General features: G+C 42.0%; 1 protein-coding gene across 1 annotated transcript in view; it reads left to right on the top strand.

Moving 5' to 3' along the window:
• The first annotated feature begins 503 nt into the window (after positions 1-503).
• The window catches only part of DPYSL2 (dihydropyrimidinase like 2), a 106,937-nt gene continuing 91,146 nt past the window's right edge, over positions 504-16,294 (top strand). The window contains 2 exon segments of the mRNA XM_075062747.1: positions 504-597; positions 849-1,206. Of these exon segments, the coding sequence (XP_074918848.1) occupies positions 524-597; positions 849-1,206 (432 nt within the window). The 5' untranslated portion in view covers positions 504-523.

Below are 16,294 nucleotides of genomic sequence, written 5' to 3'. Positions count from 1 at the left end.
TTAAATCTCAACAGCCATATAGTGCCTTCCCTCTGACCCCCCCCCCCAGAAGTGAGATCGGGGGTGTGTGGCGGGGTTGGCAGTGCTGGGTGTTTCCTTGTCTTGCAAGGTCACTAATTCCGGAGGTAAGTCCTGATTAATGGGCAAATTTCCTTCTCTCTTTCTCTCCCCCATCTCTAACGGTCTCCAATGCCACCTGGCCTCCTCTCTGCCTTTCTCCCTCCACCCCCCTCTCCAGGAGACACTGCATGAGCCGGGGCACCGCTGACACCCCCCCCATATATGATTCAGCATTTCGCCCTCCCTTTCCCCTGCGGTGCTCACCCTCCAGCTGCTGCCTTTGGAGAAAGTGAGGAACAATAGGCTAGAGCCACGCTTCATTTGCAGGGGGGTAGAGGAAGGGGGCTGAGGAGGGGGGAGGTAGATCTCTTGCAGCTAACACGCCCCCCACCCCAAGCAGGGGAGGGGCTCTGCTAGGAGCAACTTGTAGCAGCAGTACGTTCCGGGGGGGGCTCTTGCTCCAATGCAGCTCGGCTCCATTTGCCAATTCGCCAGCCCCACATCACTTCCGGATCAGGCCCCAATCTCTGCTGCAGAGTGAGGGATTTTTTTTTCACCCCCTCCCTCATCATCTGGAGAGGCTGGGAACTTGAAATCTCCTCTCCTGATTGCAGCAGGAGCTGCTGCCTGCCTTCAACTTTGCATTGCATTCCCCTCTCCATGGACCCCGCTAGCTAGCCAGCCTCTCTTCTATGAGGGCAGGACATACAAACCTTGCAAGGCACACCCTTGTTGGTCTCTCTCTCAAGGGAGGGATTTTGATCCTATTTGTTGTTGTTTTTCTTTAGCAGGGAGCCCCCCGGAGCCATGACCGAGAGGCGGCAGAATGAAGAAGAGGAGGTCCCAGCCTTCTTCAAGAACCTGGGCTCAGGCAGCCCCAAACCGCGGCAGAAATTCTGTGGCATGTTCTGCCCGGTGGAAGGCTCCTTGGAGAACAAGACCATCGATTTCGATTCGCTGTCGGTGGGACGGGGAACCAGCAGGATCGTGGCCCAGCAGAGGGATGTGGCCCACCTGGGCTCAGATTCCCACTCCCTCTCTTCCAGGCAGGGCAGGAAGGGAGGGGAACCATCTGTTGAATTCGGGAGAAAGGTGGAGATCAGGGCGGCTGCCGGCAAAGAGGCGCTGCAGAACCTCAATGACAAGGTGGGTGCGGATGGCTCTGGGTCTGTCTGAGAGGTACATCTGCAACTTACACACGAGTTAAGCTGGGGAGGGAGGGGGAAAAGATGATCTCCGATCAGGCTTCCATTTCGCATCATGCCTCCTCATTGCATTCAACTTGCTAGATGTGCCAGTGCTCACTGAGGCAGCAGTTGGTACTAGCCTCTTATCGCCAGGCTACGTCCCTGTATTCTTCTGCAGGAGCGGGGAGGGGGGGGGGGAAGGGAAGATGGGTAGAATTAGAGAGAGGACTGCTTCGCACACCCCCCTCCCCCGCATCTTTCCTTTCCATCTGCTGATGGAAGCTGACTTTTCGTTTCTTAGGCATTTCCAAGCACTATTCTAGCACAGTGCCCCACCCATCTGATGAATGCAGCTCACAGCAAGATAAAATGCAATTGTAAGCAAAAGAGCAGGCATTGGGCAGCAACCCTGATGGCCAAATCCCTGCCGATTTACTGAAGGTAAAACTCACCTGGGGCTCAATTCTGAAGGCCCGACCCAGCTTTTTTACTCAGGCAATGCTCTTAGTGGGAATTTTGGCTGAGGAAGAATTTTAGCAATTGGCCAGTTGATGAAATTAGCATTTTGCCTGAGTAAATCTTGCATAGGTCTGTAGGAATCTGGGCTTGGATTATCAAAGAGGGACTCAAATCCCATTTAAATTATTTTATCTCCTTTAGACCTCTTTGAAAATCCTGGTCCTGGCCCTTAGTCCCAGGTCCCTGCTAATGTGTCAAACCATGTATAATTAAGCACCTCTTTGTCCCTTAACAACAAAATATTGAAAGCCATAGCTCTGGCTGATCATGTATAATTTCTCTCTCAGGTAAATTAAAAGAAAACAACTCAAACAAGATTTAGTTAGTTTTAAGTCAAGAACTATTGTCACTCTCTGGGCTTTCCTGTGACAAACTCTAGCTTTGAAGCGTCAAGGTGAATGAAGAGTGGACCCGGAATCTGACAAACGTCTAGTAGCAAAGTAGGAAAGCGTTCTTCCAAGTATTCCCCCATGTCCACACCCGCAAAAGTGCTTACGAAACAATTCCAGTCTCTTAAGAATTAATTTGAATAGCTGGTACCCAGATGCTGATTCACCAATGGTGTGGATGGTACATTCAAGGCAAAAAACTTGGGTGAGTGTTGATATGGGCTTGAGCTTCAGCACCCATAAATCTAATGCAAGTGTTGGGTACTCAGCAGCTCTGAAAATCATACTCCCTATCCATCTGCTACTGCAAAAACCCAAGGCTTGATTTTGCCGATATTGTTGCCTGTGAATGACTTTGTTCAATGAAGTAGACCCATTTAACGAAGTGAGATTAATATCACGAATACAATTACTCATCTGCATATGTGTTTGCAAGTTTAGGGTTCAAGAAAGTTTTTGAAATTCAAGACTTAATTTTATGTGGCATCTTTTGTACAAACCGAAACTCATGGTGCTTTGCAGTACTAATAGTAGAAGACTGGGAATGTGTTGTAAATAATAATAATAAAAAGGTGCAATTTTTGTCTGGTGGGGAAAAAAGTAGCTATTTCAAATATTAGTTGAAAACTGTAAATATGGGATATTTGGAGGAAAAATCAGGAATTGTAGCAGAATATTAACTGTATTTTTAAAAAAGTTTTGTTACATGTTATTAGTTTGATATACACATTTTCATTATACCTTTAATTCAGAAGGCACAAAATAATGGCATGATCCACTAGAATTTTTGAATTGTGTCCCATTAGCTGTGCATAATGCTGGCACCAATATGGTGTTCTTTTTCCTAATGGTGGTGTGAAGTCTTCTGTGGTAAATGACTTAAAAGAGATTGGTACTCATTAGCAGGAATGCTGTAGCTTTTATGGTTTCCCAGGTGACGGCATCTGTGTATTGTATTGAATTGAGTGCTAGGTCCTCAACTGATATAAACTGGCGTAGCTCCATTGAAGTAAATGGAGATGCATCTATTTACATTAGCTGAGGATCAGGCTCAATATATTTATATAAGAACGGGGAAAGAAAGGATTTCAAGCTACTAAACTAAATTCAGACCTGTGTTAAAAGGCTAAAAGGCCACTGGCTTCAGTGGATTTGTGTTTGATTATCCGGGGTCTGAATTTGGCTATTTACTTTCACACCTCAGTTGGACAACACAGTTTTATTAACGCCCTTACAATTGTGTATAACCTAGCCAAGAACAGCCTATCTACATTTCTGTATAGATAATGATAATGTACAACATATAAAACAATAATTAATACATTCATTCACGGTCCCTGAAGTTATGAAAAATGTAAATTGTCTAACAAAAGCCAAGATGTTGTAACACTCAACTATCTTTAGCTTGGAGACTTGAGAATTATTATGGCCACAACCAATATTCTTAAGAACCCATATATTTTTGATGGTGTGTGTTCTGGTCCAGAAATCAAAGGGCCATATCATCAGGTGGTATAAATGGGCGATGGCTCTACTGGAGTTAGTGGAGCTATGCCCAGTAACATTAGCCAAGGATCTGATCCAAAATACATTAAAGCACAGTCATCTTTTCTTCTGGTGTGTAGAATGATCCTGCCTAATTCTCTGCCTACATTATTAGCGAGGCAACTAGGACCAGCACATTTGGTATTTTTCTGTAGTCTTAACTATCCAGATGATAAAAAGGGAATTTAATTATCTTGCATTAAATGGCATGTGTAGTTCTGCAGACTAAGAGTAATCAAATCTCTCTGTGTCTCTCTGGCTGTCTATGGTATTCCACAAGCATCTATCACAGTAGTATCTTAGGGTATGTCTACACTACGGGATTATTCTGATTTTACATAAACCGGTTTTATAAAACAGATTGTATAAAGTCGAGTGCACGCGGCCACACTAGTGGCTTCTTCCTGTTTGCACTGTATGAAAGAAGCTGCATTAGGGCAGAGACTAGGAATCTACCTTTGAGTCCTTTTATTCCCATTGAGTCAGAGGCATTAGGTGAGTTGCTGACCGAGGAAAGTTGATGCCCAGGTGTCTGAGTTATCCAAAACTGTGTCCTACTGCAAGCACTTATTAGACCATTACTTTGATTTTGGCACAGGCCAGGATTTTGGGACTGTTGAATTCAGCAGATTTTGTGGGCCCGTATTAGGAGTGGCTGCAAAAAAATTGTTTCGGCTTCAGGTAGCATTCAAAAATATGAAGGGGGGGGCGAATGATTTCATGTTGGCCAAAAAACAACATTGTTCAGAATTTTCAGTAAATTGGAAATTAAAACACCCCAAATCTTTCTTTAGTTCGACAAATGTTTTGTTTGACTAAAACGAATGCTTTATTTCAATTTGACCATGTTTAAAGGTTTTGACTTTCTTAAAAATCTAAAATGAAGGAATTTCAAAACAAAAAGTTGTTTCAAACCAACAAATCAAAATTGGCGGTTTTGGGCTTTTGTTTAAAATTATCAAAACGGACCCAAATTCACAAAATTTTTGGTGTTGCTGAATCTGCACTCTACACCTAAATGTTTTGGCTAAAATCTTCCCTGCTTTGCCCCTGATTTTAGGAGAGTTATGCACAGATTATCTGTGAATCTCAAGTGCTTACAGTTTGCTTTCATTATACAGGTGGGAAAACGCCCAACAGAGTCCAGGAAGTGACTTGCTGCAGTCACAAGCTAATTAGTGTCACTCAAATACAATCGGGTGCATTTTGATTAGGATGTGGCTGGGAGAGAAAGGATTCAAGGGGTGAATGATCAATTGTAAGGAGCAGAAATGGGACGGAAATACCTAAATAAATAAATGGCCTGGCTTTCAGAGTTGACTTTGCAGGTCCCATTGATACCGGGATTTTGCAGACCTTGGCTCTTCTGGAAAATTGGGGCATTATCTCATAACTTACACACAGCACTTGTCAGTCAGTACATAGCATAATAGGGGGATGGTAAATGCACGAGATTGGACAGATATCTTCTTTTAAAATCTAATCAAATGGATGGAGGTTGTTTATTCTCCCTTTGGCTTGCTTCAGACTTCCTGGGTAGCCTGAAGCAATTGTCTTAATCTTTCTGTGCTTGAAGTTCCCCATCTGCAAAATGGGAATAAAGAACACCCCTTTTGTCTCTTATCTGTTTGACTGTAAGCTCTTTGGGGCATAGCCTGGCTCATGACTGTGTGTTTGTAGGAGCCATGACGCAGAATGGGCCCTGAGGCGCTATTGTATACAATATGAATAATAATAGTTATAAACACCAGAACATAGGAAAGCAAATCTATTTTAAAAACTGAATCAACCGGAGGGCCCTAGTGGATTTAACATGCAAGAAAAAGAGGATTCAGAAATAGTTCCTTTCTAAACCTGCTCAAAATAACTGGGTTGTTTGCAATAATCCTCGAGCTCTCATTGATCATGCTTGCCCATCCTGGCAACAAATACTACCTACGACATTGTACAGAGCACAAACAATGATGCTTTGGACTTTCTAATGGAGCCATTGTGTCAAAGCACAATAGAGGTTGTTACCAAAGAGCTGAAATTGCTGTTCCAAGATTTAATTTGTTAGATTCCCAGTAATTCTTCTAGCTATTTTTCGATAATCACTAACTTCCAAATAATTACACGAGAAATGACTTGCTTATTTCTCCATGGATCGAATCTTTGTCGGGCTACTTGAAAAACCAAACAAAATCCTGCAAGCTTCCCAGATCCCTCTTTAAGGACACAATCATGTTTATAGGTGCCACACAATTCTGAGAGCATAAAGTCTTCTATAAGTGCTTATCACAAATTACCAATTCACTTATCATTCTTCTGATTGCAGAAAAAACCAGGTCTTTGACATGTCCAAACAAATACCAACTTGACTAAATAGGCTCCACTGTTTGGGGGCAGCAGGCTGTAAATTGGCTTTGATTCTATTGCGGAGCTTTATACCAGCTGAAAAAACACTTAAGGGAACAGGACCTTGATTTCCTGTGTATTTACAGTGCTGATGGGGCCAAATTTTGAAGTATATCGAGTTGCTTTTGTGCTACCGCAAATATAAATAATAATGAACTGTTTAAATATGATTAACTGTTTGATATAGCTACAAGGCAGTGTTTCCAGGTTTGCCCAAGTTCTGGTACAGACAAGGCTCGTGTCTAATTCTCATATCCTTTATCATAATCTGTTGCATGTTCAATATTGATTTCGCATCCAGTAGGGTTGTTGGAGATGTGAAGTGTTATTTATGGCAGCAAACTTCTGCAATCCAGCTAGATAACGTTTATAAGTCCCTGTTTACATTAAATGGGTTCCCTCATTTATATCCCTAAAAGGAGGCTTCATTGGGAGCAAAATTGCAAAAGTAACCAGGGGCCCTGCTCTAATACTTTTAGATGATCTGGACCTAATATAGAAGACTCAACCATCTTTTGTTCTAAGATTCAAACACAAAGGCAGTTTCCCTTTCTTTTGGAGATCTGAGAGAAAAGTAAACTCCATGGCTTGATACCAGAATGATTATTTTGTGGAGAGAGCTACCCAGATTTTTCTTCTCAGTCACGCAGTCAGAATTTCCCCAATATAGAATGAGTAGTTGACCCCCCACTGTTATGTTCAGATGACATGTGTCTGCTACAAACTTCCAGCTGTTCTTTAGGTCAAGCTGTAGGGGCACATGCTTTAGCTCTGGACAGGCTATTTCAGCTGTATTGTGGACCAAAATGCCAACCTTATAGTACTTAGTATGTGCGCTTCGGGCAGAGACATCTTTTTATGATGTTTTACGTGTCTAGCACAACGGTGCACTGATCCCTACTGGCCACTGAGGTGCTTCTGCAATATGCTACAGACCATAAAAACTGCCATGCTGGGCCAGACCCAATATGTTCATCTAGGCCTGGAAACGATCCGTTCATGCCGTGCCACAGGCACTGTCGAGCAGTTAGTTCCAGTTAGATGTTATGTAAGAACAAGAGCAGTTTTGGAAAAGATCTACTGTCTTCTCTTCCCGCTTGACCAGTCAGAGAGTTCTACGGTTGCCCAAGCATGGGTTCATCCGCCTCTGGCTTAGAGCCATTGATGACCTATCTCCATGAATTACCCAGTTCTTCTTTTTTAACCTAGTTATACGTTTGGCCAATCACAACAACCATGAAAACGAGTTCCACAGGTTACTTGTGCATTGTGTGAAAAAAGTATTTCCTCATTTGTATTAATCCTTCGCCGATTAATTTCTTTTAGTGGACCCAGGTGTTTGTATTGTGTGAAAGTGAGTATACTTCATCCACTCACTTTTTCTACACCCTTCATGAGTTTATAGACTCTTCCTATTCCCCCTAAATTGTGTTTTTTAAATGAAACACGTCTAATCTTTTCACTCTCTTCATTGAAGCTATTCCATACCTTGAAACGTCTGTTGGCTGCCCTTCTATTGAACCTTTCCAGTTCCATATATATTTTTTGGAGTCAAGGCTATCATAAGAACAACAAGCATTCCGGAATGGGTGCACATGGATTTAGTTAGTAGCATTATTATATTCTTTCTGTCTTATTTTCTACCCTCGCCCTACTAGTTCATTACAAAGTATTAAGTAGTAGTAAGATAACAAGGTTACAAAAGCGGGATGAGCTTGTCTTATTGATTAGAAACAGCTAGCTGGTCTTTAAAATGCTTGCGGATAAATTTAATCTGTCTAGAATCGGACATGAACCATTCTGGATGTCATTATGTGTGCCCTCTCTGCCTGATCCAAAGAGCATATATGTCTCTGAAGCTTCCATATGAATAATCGATCTTAGGTTTAATGCTCAGCCTCAAGGTTCAGTTTACTCTGGAGGGCTGTAGGTTCATACCTTGGTCAGCAGCCCTTACCTAGGTCTGTCAGAACTGTATCGTTATGTTTCTCATTGATATTAAAGGGCAACACAAGAAAAAATTCATCCAGAGACCAACACTTTGATTTTGCCTTATCCATTGTTTGTGCAATGGAAAAATAATCCCTCCACTCACAACTCAGTACTAAGTTATTCCAGAATGTTGGCCGTAGAAGCTGAAGCAGTCGTAGATTGTACCCTCTCTTTAAATCGCAAAGTCCTGTGGCACTTATAGGACTAACAGAAGTTTTGGGAGCATGAGCTTTTCGATGGGTTAAATGCGATTCGCCGGATGATGTAGGTGGAATTTCCAGGGGAAGGTATTATATGCAAGCAAGAAGCAGGCTGGAGATAACGAGGTTATTCAATCAGGGAGGATGAGGCCTCTTCTAGCAGTTTGTGTTGGAACCAGTTTTTCCTCCTTGTTTTCAACCTCAACTGCTAGAAGAGGCCTTCATCCTCCCTGATGGAACTAACCTTCTATCTCCAGACTGCTTCTTTGCTTGATATATATACCTGCCCTGGAAATTTCCATCTACATGCATCCGACTAAAGTGTGGGTATTCACTCCGGAAAGACTCATGCTTCCACACGTCCGTTAGTCTATTAAGGATGCCAAGGACTCTGCTGCTTTTACAGATCCAGGACTACATGGCTACCTACTCTGATCTTTACTCGATTTATTGTAGCTTCGTTTGACCCCTTGTGCATTTAATATGCTGTAACATTCTTAACAGTCAAAACAAAATACCCCTCCCCCACGGTGACAGAAGCCCCTATGTGATGATTAGCTATTAACGGTAACATTTCTTTCATCACTTTTGGGAGGGACAACATATGTACCCTACAGATATTTACCAACTTACCTCTATCCATTCTAGCCTTGATAGCCATGTGGTGCATGCTGTACTTAGGGTGACATGATAACAACTGTGAAAAAAACAGTGATGGGGGGGAGGAATTAGGAGGCCCTATATAAGAAAAAGTTCCAAAAATATTGGGACTGTCTCTCATAAACAATGGGCATCTGGTTACCCTAGTTACTCACGGGCTATTGCCAGTCAATGGGGCTCTGTGCTGTGCAGCGATTTACAATGTGCTGATCAGGGCCCTAGTTCATGAATGATAGAAAGTCTATTGGCCAAACCTTTGCTTCTCCTGACAGACAATAAAAAAACTTCCCATTGACTTAAGTAACAGTGAGAGTCTAATGGGAGTGGCTTAATTAGCATTTATCTGTCAATTCTCACGTCGGTTTTCCTAGAAAAATATAAGCTTGTTGAGTGAACCAATTTGTTCTAGGCCACGAACAGATTTGTCTCCCCATACAGCGATCAGATCCAGTATCTCCTGTATGGTCCATGCTGGAGCTCTTTTTGGATTTGGGACTGCATTGCCACCCGTGCTGATCCGAGCTCCACGCTGGGCAAACAGGAAATGAAAATCAAAATTTCGCGGGGCTTTTCCTGTTTACCTGGCCACTGCATGCGAGTTCAGATTGCTGTCCAGAGCAGTCACAGTGGTGCACTGTGGGATACCGCCCAGAGGCCAATACTGTTGATTTGCGGCCACACTAACCCTAATCCGATATGGTAATACCGATTTTAGTGCTACTCCTCTCATCGGGGAGGAGTACAGAAACCGATTTAAAGAGCCCTTTATATCGATATAAAGGGCCTCGTAGTGTGGACGGGTACAGTGTTAAATTGGTTTAACACTGCTAAAATCGGTTTAAATGCGTAGTGTAGACCAGGCCTTATTGACAGTGTGCTCCATGTTTCCGGGCTTAAAATGATCACTAGCAACATCAGGAAGTTTCCATCCTACTTTACAAAACATTTCACAGTTAGGTCTTTGGGGGCAGTGTAGCCTAATCAAGAGGCAGACTGTGGGAGATCTTGCTTCTGTGCCAAGCTGTGCCACTGACTTGCTGTATGGCCTTGGGTAAGGTACTTCACTTTTCTGTTTCCCCTTCCATTCTTTGTCTACTTAGTTTATTAACTTCTGGGCAGAGAATGACTCTCGCTATGGGTACAGCTACATTGCAGCTAGAGGTGGGATTTGTAGTTCATGTTGTTGTGTTTGTACTAGCTTGCTGAAAATAGCAGGAAGGATGCTGTGGCACAAGGCTCCAACACCAACTGTACAAACAAGTATGTATCCAGGAGGGTCAGGCAGGCTTGTGAAGTCCGGGTCATGGTGTCCTCATTTTAATTTTTAGTGGGAGTACAACTAGCGCAGGTAGGTCTACACAAGCTGCCATTCACACCCCTGCCGCGGTGTAAACGTACCCAATATGTCTGAGCATGTGCTAGTACAACACCTAGCACAATGGGGCTCAGATCTCGGTAGGGGCCTCTACGAAGTATTGTCATAATAACAACATCTCAATTCCCAGTGATTTGCTGGAATAAAGACGGCCAGGTGAAGTCCAAAGACTGAAATCATTAATTTAATTTTGCTGCCCAAGTGGAGTGAAGTGTAGGGAGTAGAAGCAAACAAAAACCATGAAAAGTAAATGAGATTTAAAAAAAAAAATTGAGATTTTTTTAAAATCTAAGGTGTTTAATAATTAAACTTGCTGTGTCAAGTGCTTTGAGGTCCTCAGATGGAAGGTGCTATGAAGTGCAAGGTATTGTTACTATTAATGATCCTATGTATAGTTGTTTGAGTCCATCAAAAATCAGGGCTTCTGGTTTAACTTCACGGTTGGATTTTGTATTTCTCCACCACTGGCTCCTGCCTTTAAAGAACAGGCTTTCGAATAAAAGATCTGTCCCCCAAAAAGGCCAATTGAAAGTTCTGAGGCTGCTAATATGATGACAAGGTGTAATGATTCCATACAGAAAAGTGGTTATATAGTTATTATTTGTATTATAGTAGCATTAAGAGGTCCTATCAGGTCCCATTGTGCTAGATAGGGAGACCATATGTCCCGATTTTGACGTCATATACTTTGACTGCTAGTATAGTGCTCTATGCACTATAACACGCTGCCTCCCACAACACCTCACACTACCACTCTCAGATAGAATGTAGTTTTTCTATCAGTCATTCATTAGTCTGTGTGGAATAACTGGCATATGCTGCAACAGACAATTATAATACGATGTAATTGCAATTAAAAATATATATGATCTTGTATGTGCTGCTCACTTGATTTTTCTGCATAGAGAGAGATCTGAAAATACCAGGCAGCTCCATTTATTGTTACCAAAATTCTTGGTTATGCTAACACACTGGAAAGGTTAATTAAAATTAAAAACTGTTTGAATCTGGTTTCATTGCAACTTTGGTCTCCCTGTAAGGCAAATTCTAAACTCCTCCTGTAATAATAATTATTATGGTAGTGCCTAGAGTTCCCAGCCAAGACTGGGCCCCCGTTGTGGTAGGCACTGTCTAAACACATTGTAAGAGACATTCCCTCCCTCAAAGAGCTTACAGTCTTACAGACAAAGCGTGCAAGGGGAAATAGAGAGGTGAGGTGACTTGCCCAAAGTCACTGGTGAAATAAAACTGAGGTCTCCTGACTCTCACTCCAGAGCCTCTTTCACTGGACCATGCTGCCCCTCCTTGGCTTGGCCATATGACTGCTTTGTGCCTCAGTTTCCTTCTTTATAAAGGGGAATAATAATACTTCCCTATTTCAGAAGTGGGGGGAGGTTGTTAGGTTTTAGGCAATCAGTGTTTGCCCTTTGTAACAGGACTTTATGAAGCAAAGCACTATTGTGGTGAAAGTGCTGCTACTAATGGAGGTCAGCTTCTAATCCAAATAAAGATGAAGGTTATTTATTTCTCCCTTTGTGGCTTCTTCCGTTTGCACTGTATGAAAGAAGCTGCCATTAGGCAGAGACTCAGGATCTACCTTTGCAGTCCTTTTATTCCCATTGAAGTCAGCAGGCATGTTGAGTGCTGACCGAAGGAAAGTTGGATGCTCCAGATGTCTAGTTATCCAAAACTTCTGTCCTACCTGCAAGGATTATTAGACCATTACTTTGTTTTGGCACAGCCAGATTTTGGGACCTGTGAATTCAGCAGATTTGGTGGGCCCCTGATTAGAGTGTGCAAAAAACATATTGTTCGGCTCAGGTAGCAATTCCAAAATAATGAAGGGGGAGGGGGGCGGAATAGTTTCATGTTGAGCCAAAAACAAAATTGTTCAGAATTTTCAGTAAATTGAAAATTAAAAAAAACCCCAAATCTTTCTTGTTAGACTAAATGTTTTGTTTGACCTAAAACGAAATGTTTTATTTCAATTTTGACCATGTTAAAGGTTTTTGACTTCTTAAAAATCTAAAATTGAAGGAAATTTCAAAACAAAAAAGTTGTTTCAAACCAAACAAATCAAAATTGGGGTTTGGGTTTTTTTACACAATTTATCAAAACGGACCCAAATTCACAAAATGTTTTGGTGTTGCTGAATCTGCACTCTACACCTAAATGTTTTGGCTAAAAATCTTTGCCCTGCTTTGCCCCTGATTTAGGGAGAGTTAATGCACAGAGCTTTTTATCTGTTGATCTCAAAGTGCTTAACAGTTTGCTTTCCCCATTATACAGGTGGGAAAACCGAGCCACAGAGTCCAGAAGTGACTTGCTGAAGGTCACACAGCTAATTAGTGTCACTCAAATACAATCGGGCTTGCATTTTGATTAGGAGTGGCTGGGAGAGAAAGGATCAAGGGGTGATGATCATGGTAAAGGAGCAGAAATGGGACGGGAAATACATACATAAATAAATGGCCTGGCTTTCAGAGTTGCTTTGCAGGTCCCATTGACTACAGTGGGATTTTGCAGTACTTGGCTCTTCTGAAAATTGGGGCATTAATCTACATAACTTACACACAGCACCTGTCAGTCCAGTACATAGCATAAGTAGGGAGGATGGTAAATGCACTAGATTGGGACAGATGATCTCTCTGTTAAATCTAATCCAAATGAAGATGGAGGTTGTTTATTCCTCCCTTTGTGGCTTTGCTTCAGACTTCCTGGGTGACCTGAAGCAATTGTCTTAATCTTTCTGTGCTTGAGTTCCCCATCTGCAAAATGGGAATAAAGAACACTCCCTTTTTGTCTCTTATCTGTTTAGACTGTAAGCTCTTTGGGGCATAGCCTGGCTCATACTGTGTGTTTGTAGAGCATGAAGCAGAATGGGGCCCTGAGGCGCTATTGTAATACAAATGAATAATAATAGTTAATAAACACCGCCTAGGAAAGCAATTCTATTTTAAAACTGTATCAACACGGAGGGCCTAAGTGGATTTAACATGCAAGGAAAAAGAGGTTCCAGAAATAGTCTTTCAAACCTGCCAAATAACTGGGGTTGTTGCAAAATCCTCAAGCTCTCATGATCATGCTTGCCCATCCTGGCAACAAATAATGACTAACAGGACATTGTACAGAGCACAAACAATGATAGACTTTGGAATGCTAATGGAGCCTTTGTGCAAAGCACAATAGAGGTTGTTCCAAAGAGCTGGAAATGCTGTTCCAAGTTTAATTTGTTAGAATTCCTGTAATTTCTCTAGCCTTTTTTCGATAATCACTACTTCCAAAATAATTACACAGAGAAATGACTTGCATATTCTCCCAATGGATCATAATCATTTGTCGGGCTACTGAAAAACCAAACAAAATCCTGCAAGCTTCCCAGATCCCTCTTTAAGACACCAATCCATGTTATAGGGATGCCACACATTCTGAGAGCATAAAGTCTTCTATTAAGTGCTTATCACAAATTTACCAATTCACTTATCATTCCTTCTGATGCAGAAAAGAACCAGGGTCTTTGACATGGTGCCAACAAATACCAATTGGACTAAAGAGGCTCCACTGTTTGGGGCAGCAGGTGTAAATTGGCTTTGATCTATTGTGGAGCTTTATACCAGCTGAAAAAACACTTAAGGGAACAGACCTTGTCTTCCTGTGTATTTACAGTGCTGATGGGGCACAAATAGGGAAGTAATCGAGTGCTTTTTGTGCTACCGCAATATAAATAATATGAACATAGTTTTAAATGATTAACTTGTTTGATCAGCTACAAGGCAGTGTTCCAGGTTTGGCCCAAGTCTGGTACAGACAAGGCTGTGTCTAATTCCTCATATCCTTTATCATATCTGTTGCATGTTCAATTTGATTCCGCATCCAGTAGGGTTGTTGGAGAGGTGAGATGTTATTTTGGCAGCAAATTCTGCATCCCAGCTAGAATAACGTTAATATCCCTGTTCTACATAAATGGTTCCCTCATTTGAACCCCTAAAGGGAGGCTTCATTTGGGAGCAAAATTGCAAAAGAACCCAGGGCCCTGCTCCTAAATACCTTTGATGATCTGGACCTAATATAGAAGACTCAACCATCTTTGTTCTAAGATTCAAACACAAAGGAGATTCCCATTCTTTGGAAGATCTGAGAGAAAAGATAAACTCCATGGCATTGATACCAAATGATTTTTTTGGTGGAGAGAGCTACCCAGATTTTTTCTTCTCAGTCACGCAGTCAGAATTTTCCCCAATATAGAAGAGTAGTTGAACCCACTGTTCATGTTCACAGATGACATGAGTCTGCTACAACTTCCAGCTAGTTCTTTAGGTCAAGCTGTAGGGGCACATGCTTTAGCTCTGGAAGGCTATGTTCAGCTGTAGTGTTGACCAAAATGACAACCTTATAGTACTTAGATTGTGAGCTCTTCGGGGCAGAGACCATCTTTTTATGATGTTTGTACAGTGTCTAGCACAACGGGGCCGTGATCCCTGACTGGGACACTGAGGTGCTTCTGCAATATGTAAGAACATAAAAACTGCCATGCTGGGCCAGACCAATGGTTCATCTAGCCTAGTATCATGCCTCCAACAGTGGCCAGTACCAGAGCTCCAGGAAGAATGTACAGAACAGAGCAGTTTTGGAAAGATCTACCCTGTCTTCTCCTCCCAGCTTCTGACAGTCAGAGGTTTACGGTTGCCCCAAGCATGGGGTTCCATCCCTGGCCATCTTGGCTAGTAGCCATTGATGGACCTATCCTCCATGAACTTACCCAGTTCTTCTTTTTTTAACCTAGTTATACTTTTGGCCATCACAACAACCCATGAAAACGAGTTCCACAGGTTAATTGTGCATTGTGTGAAAAAAGTATTTCCTCATTTGTATTAATCCTTCTGCCTATTAATTTCTTTGAGTGACCCATGGTTTTTGTATTGTGTGAAAGGGTGAGTAATACTTCTCCACTCACTTTTTCTACACCCTTCATGAGTTTATAGACCTCTATCCTATCCCCCCTAAATTGTCTGTTTTTTAACATGAACAGTCCTAATCTTTTCAATCTCTCTTCATATGGAAGCTATTCCATACCCTTGAACGTCTTTGCTGCCCTTCTTTGAACCTTTTTCCAGTTCCACTATATATTTTTTGTGAGATCAGGCTATCATAACTGGACACAAGCATTCCAGGAATGGGTGCACCATGGATTTAGTTAGTAGCATTATGATATTTTTCTGTCTTATTTTCTACCCCTCGCCTACTAGTTCATACAAAGTATTAGTAAGTAGTAGTAAGAATAACAAGAGTTACAAAAGCGGGATGAGCTTGTCTTATGTGATTAGAACAGCGGTGGGTCTAAAATGCTTGGGATAAATTTAATCTGTCCTAGGAATACGGGCATAGAAACCATTCTGGATGTATTATGTGTGCCCCTCTCTGCCTGATCCAAAGAGCATATATGTCTCTGAAAGCTTCCATAGAAAATCTGACTCCTAGGTTTAATGCTTCAGCCTCAGGAGGTTCAGGCTTTAACTCTGGAGGCTGTAGGTTCAAACCTTGGTGACAGCAGCCCTTACATAAGGGTCTGTCAGAACTGTCTTTATGTTTCTCATGATATTAAGGGCAACAAGAAAAAATTCATCCAGAGACAAACACTTTGATTTGCTTTTATCCACTTGTTTGTGCAAATGGAAAATAATCCTCCACTCAAAACCTCAGATACTAGTTATTCAGAATGGCTGGCCGTAGAAGCTGAAAGCAGTCGTAAGATTGTACCTCATCTTTAAATGCAGCAAAGAGTCCTGTGGCACCTTATAGACTAACAGAAGTTTTGGAGCATGAGCTTTCGTGGGTAAATAAGCACTTCGCCGGATGCATGTAGTGGAAATTTCCAGGGGCAGGTATATATATGCAAGCAAGAAGCAGGCTGGAGATAACGAGGTTAATTCAATCAGGGAGGATGAGGCCCTCTTCTAGCAGTTTTGTAGT

Source organism: Chelonoidis abingdonii, chromosome 2 (genome assembly GCF_003597395.2).
Source record: "Chelonoidis abingdonii isolate Lonesome George chromosome 2, CheloAbing_2.0, whole genome shotgun sequence".
Taxonomy (NCBI): Eukaryota; Metazoa; Chordata; order Testudines; family Testudinidae; genus Chelonoidis; species Chelonoidis abingdonii.
Note: the sequence above shows the minus strand (reverse complement) of the source record. Positions and strands in the feature narration are given on the sequence as shown.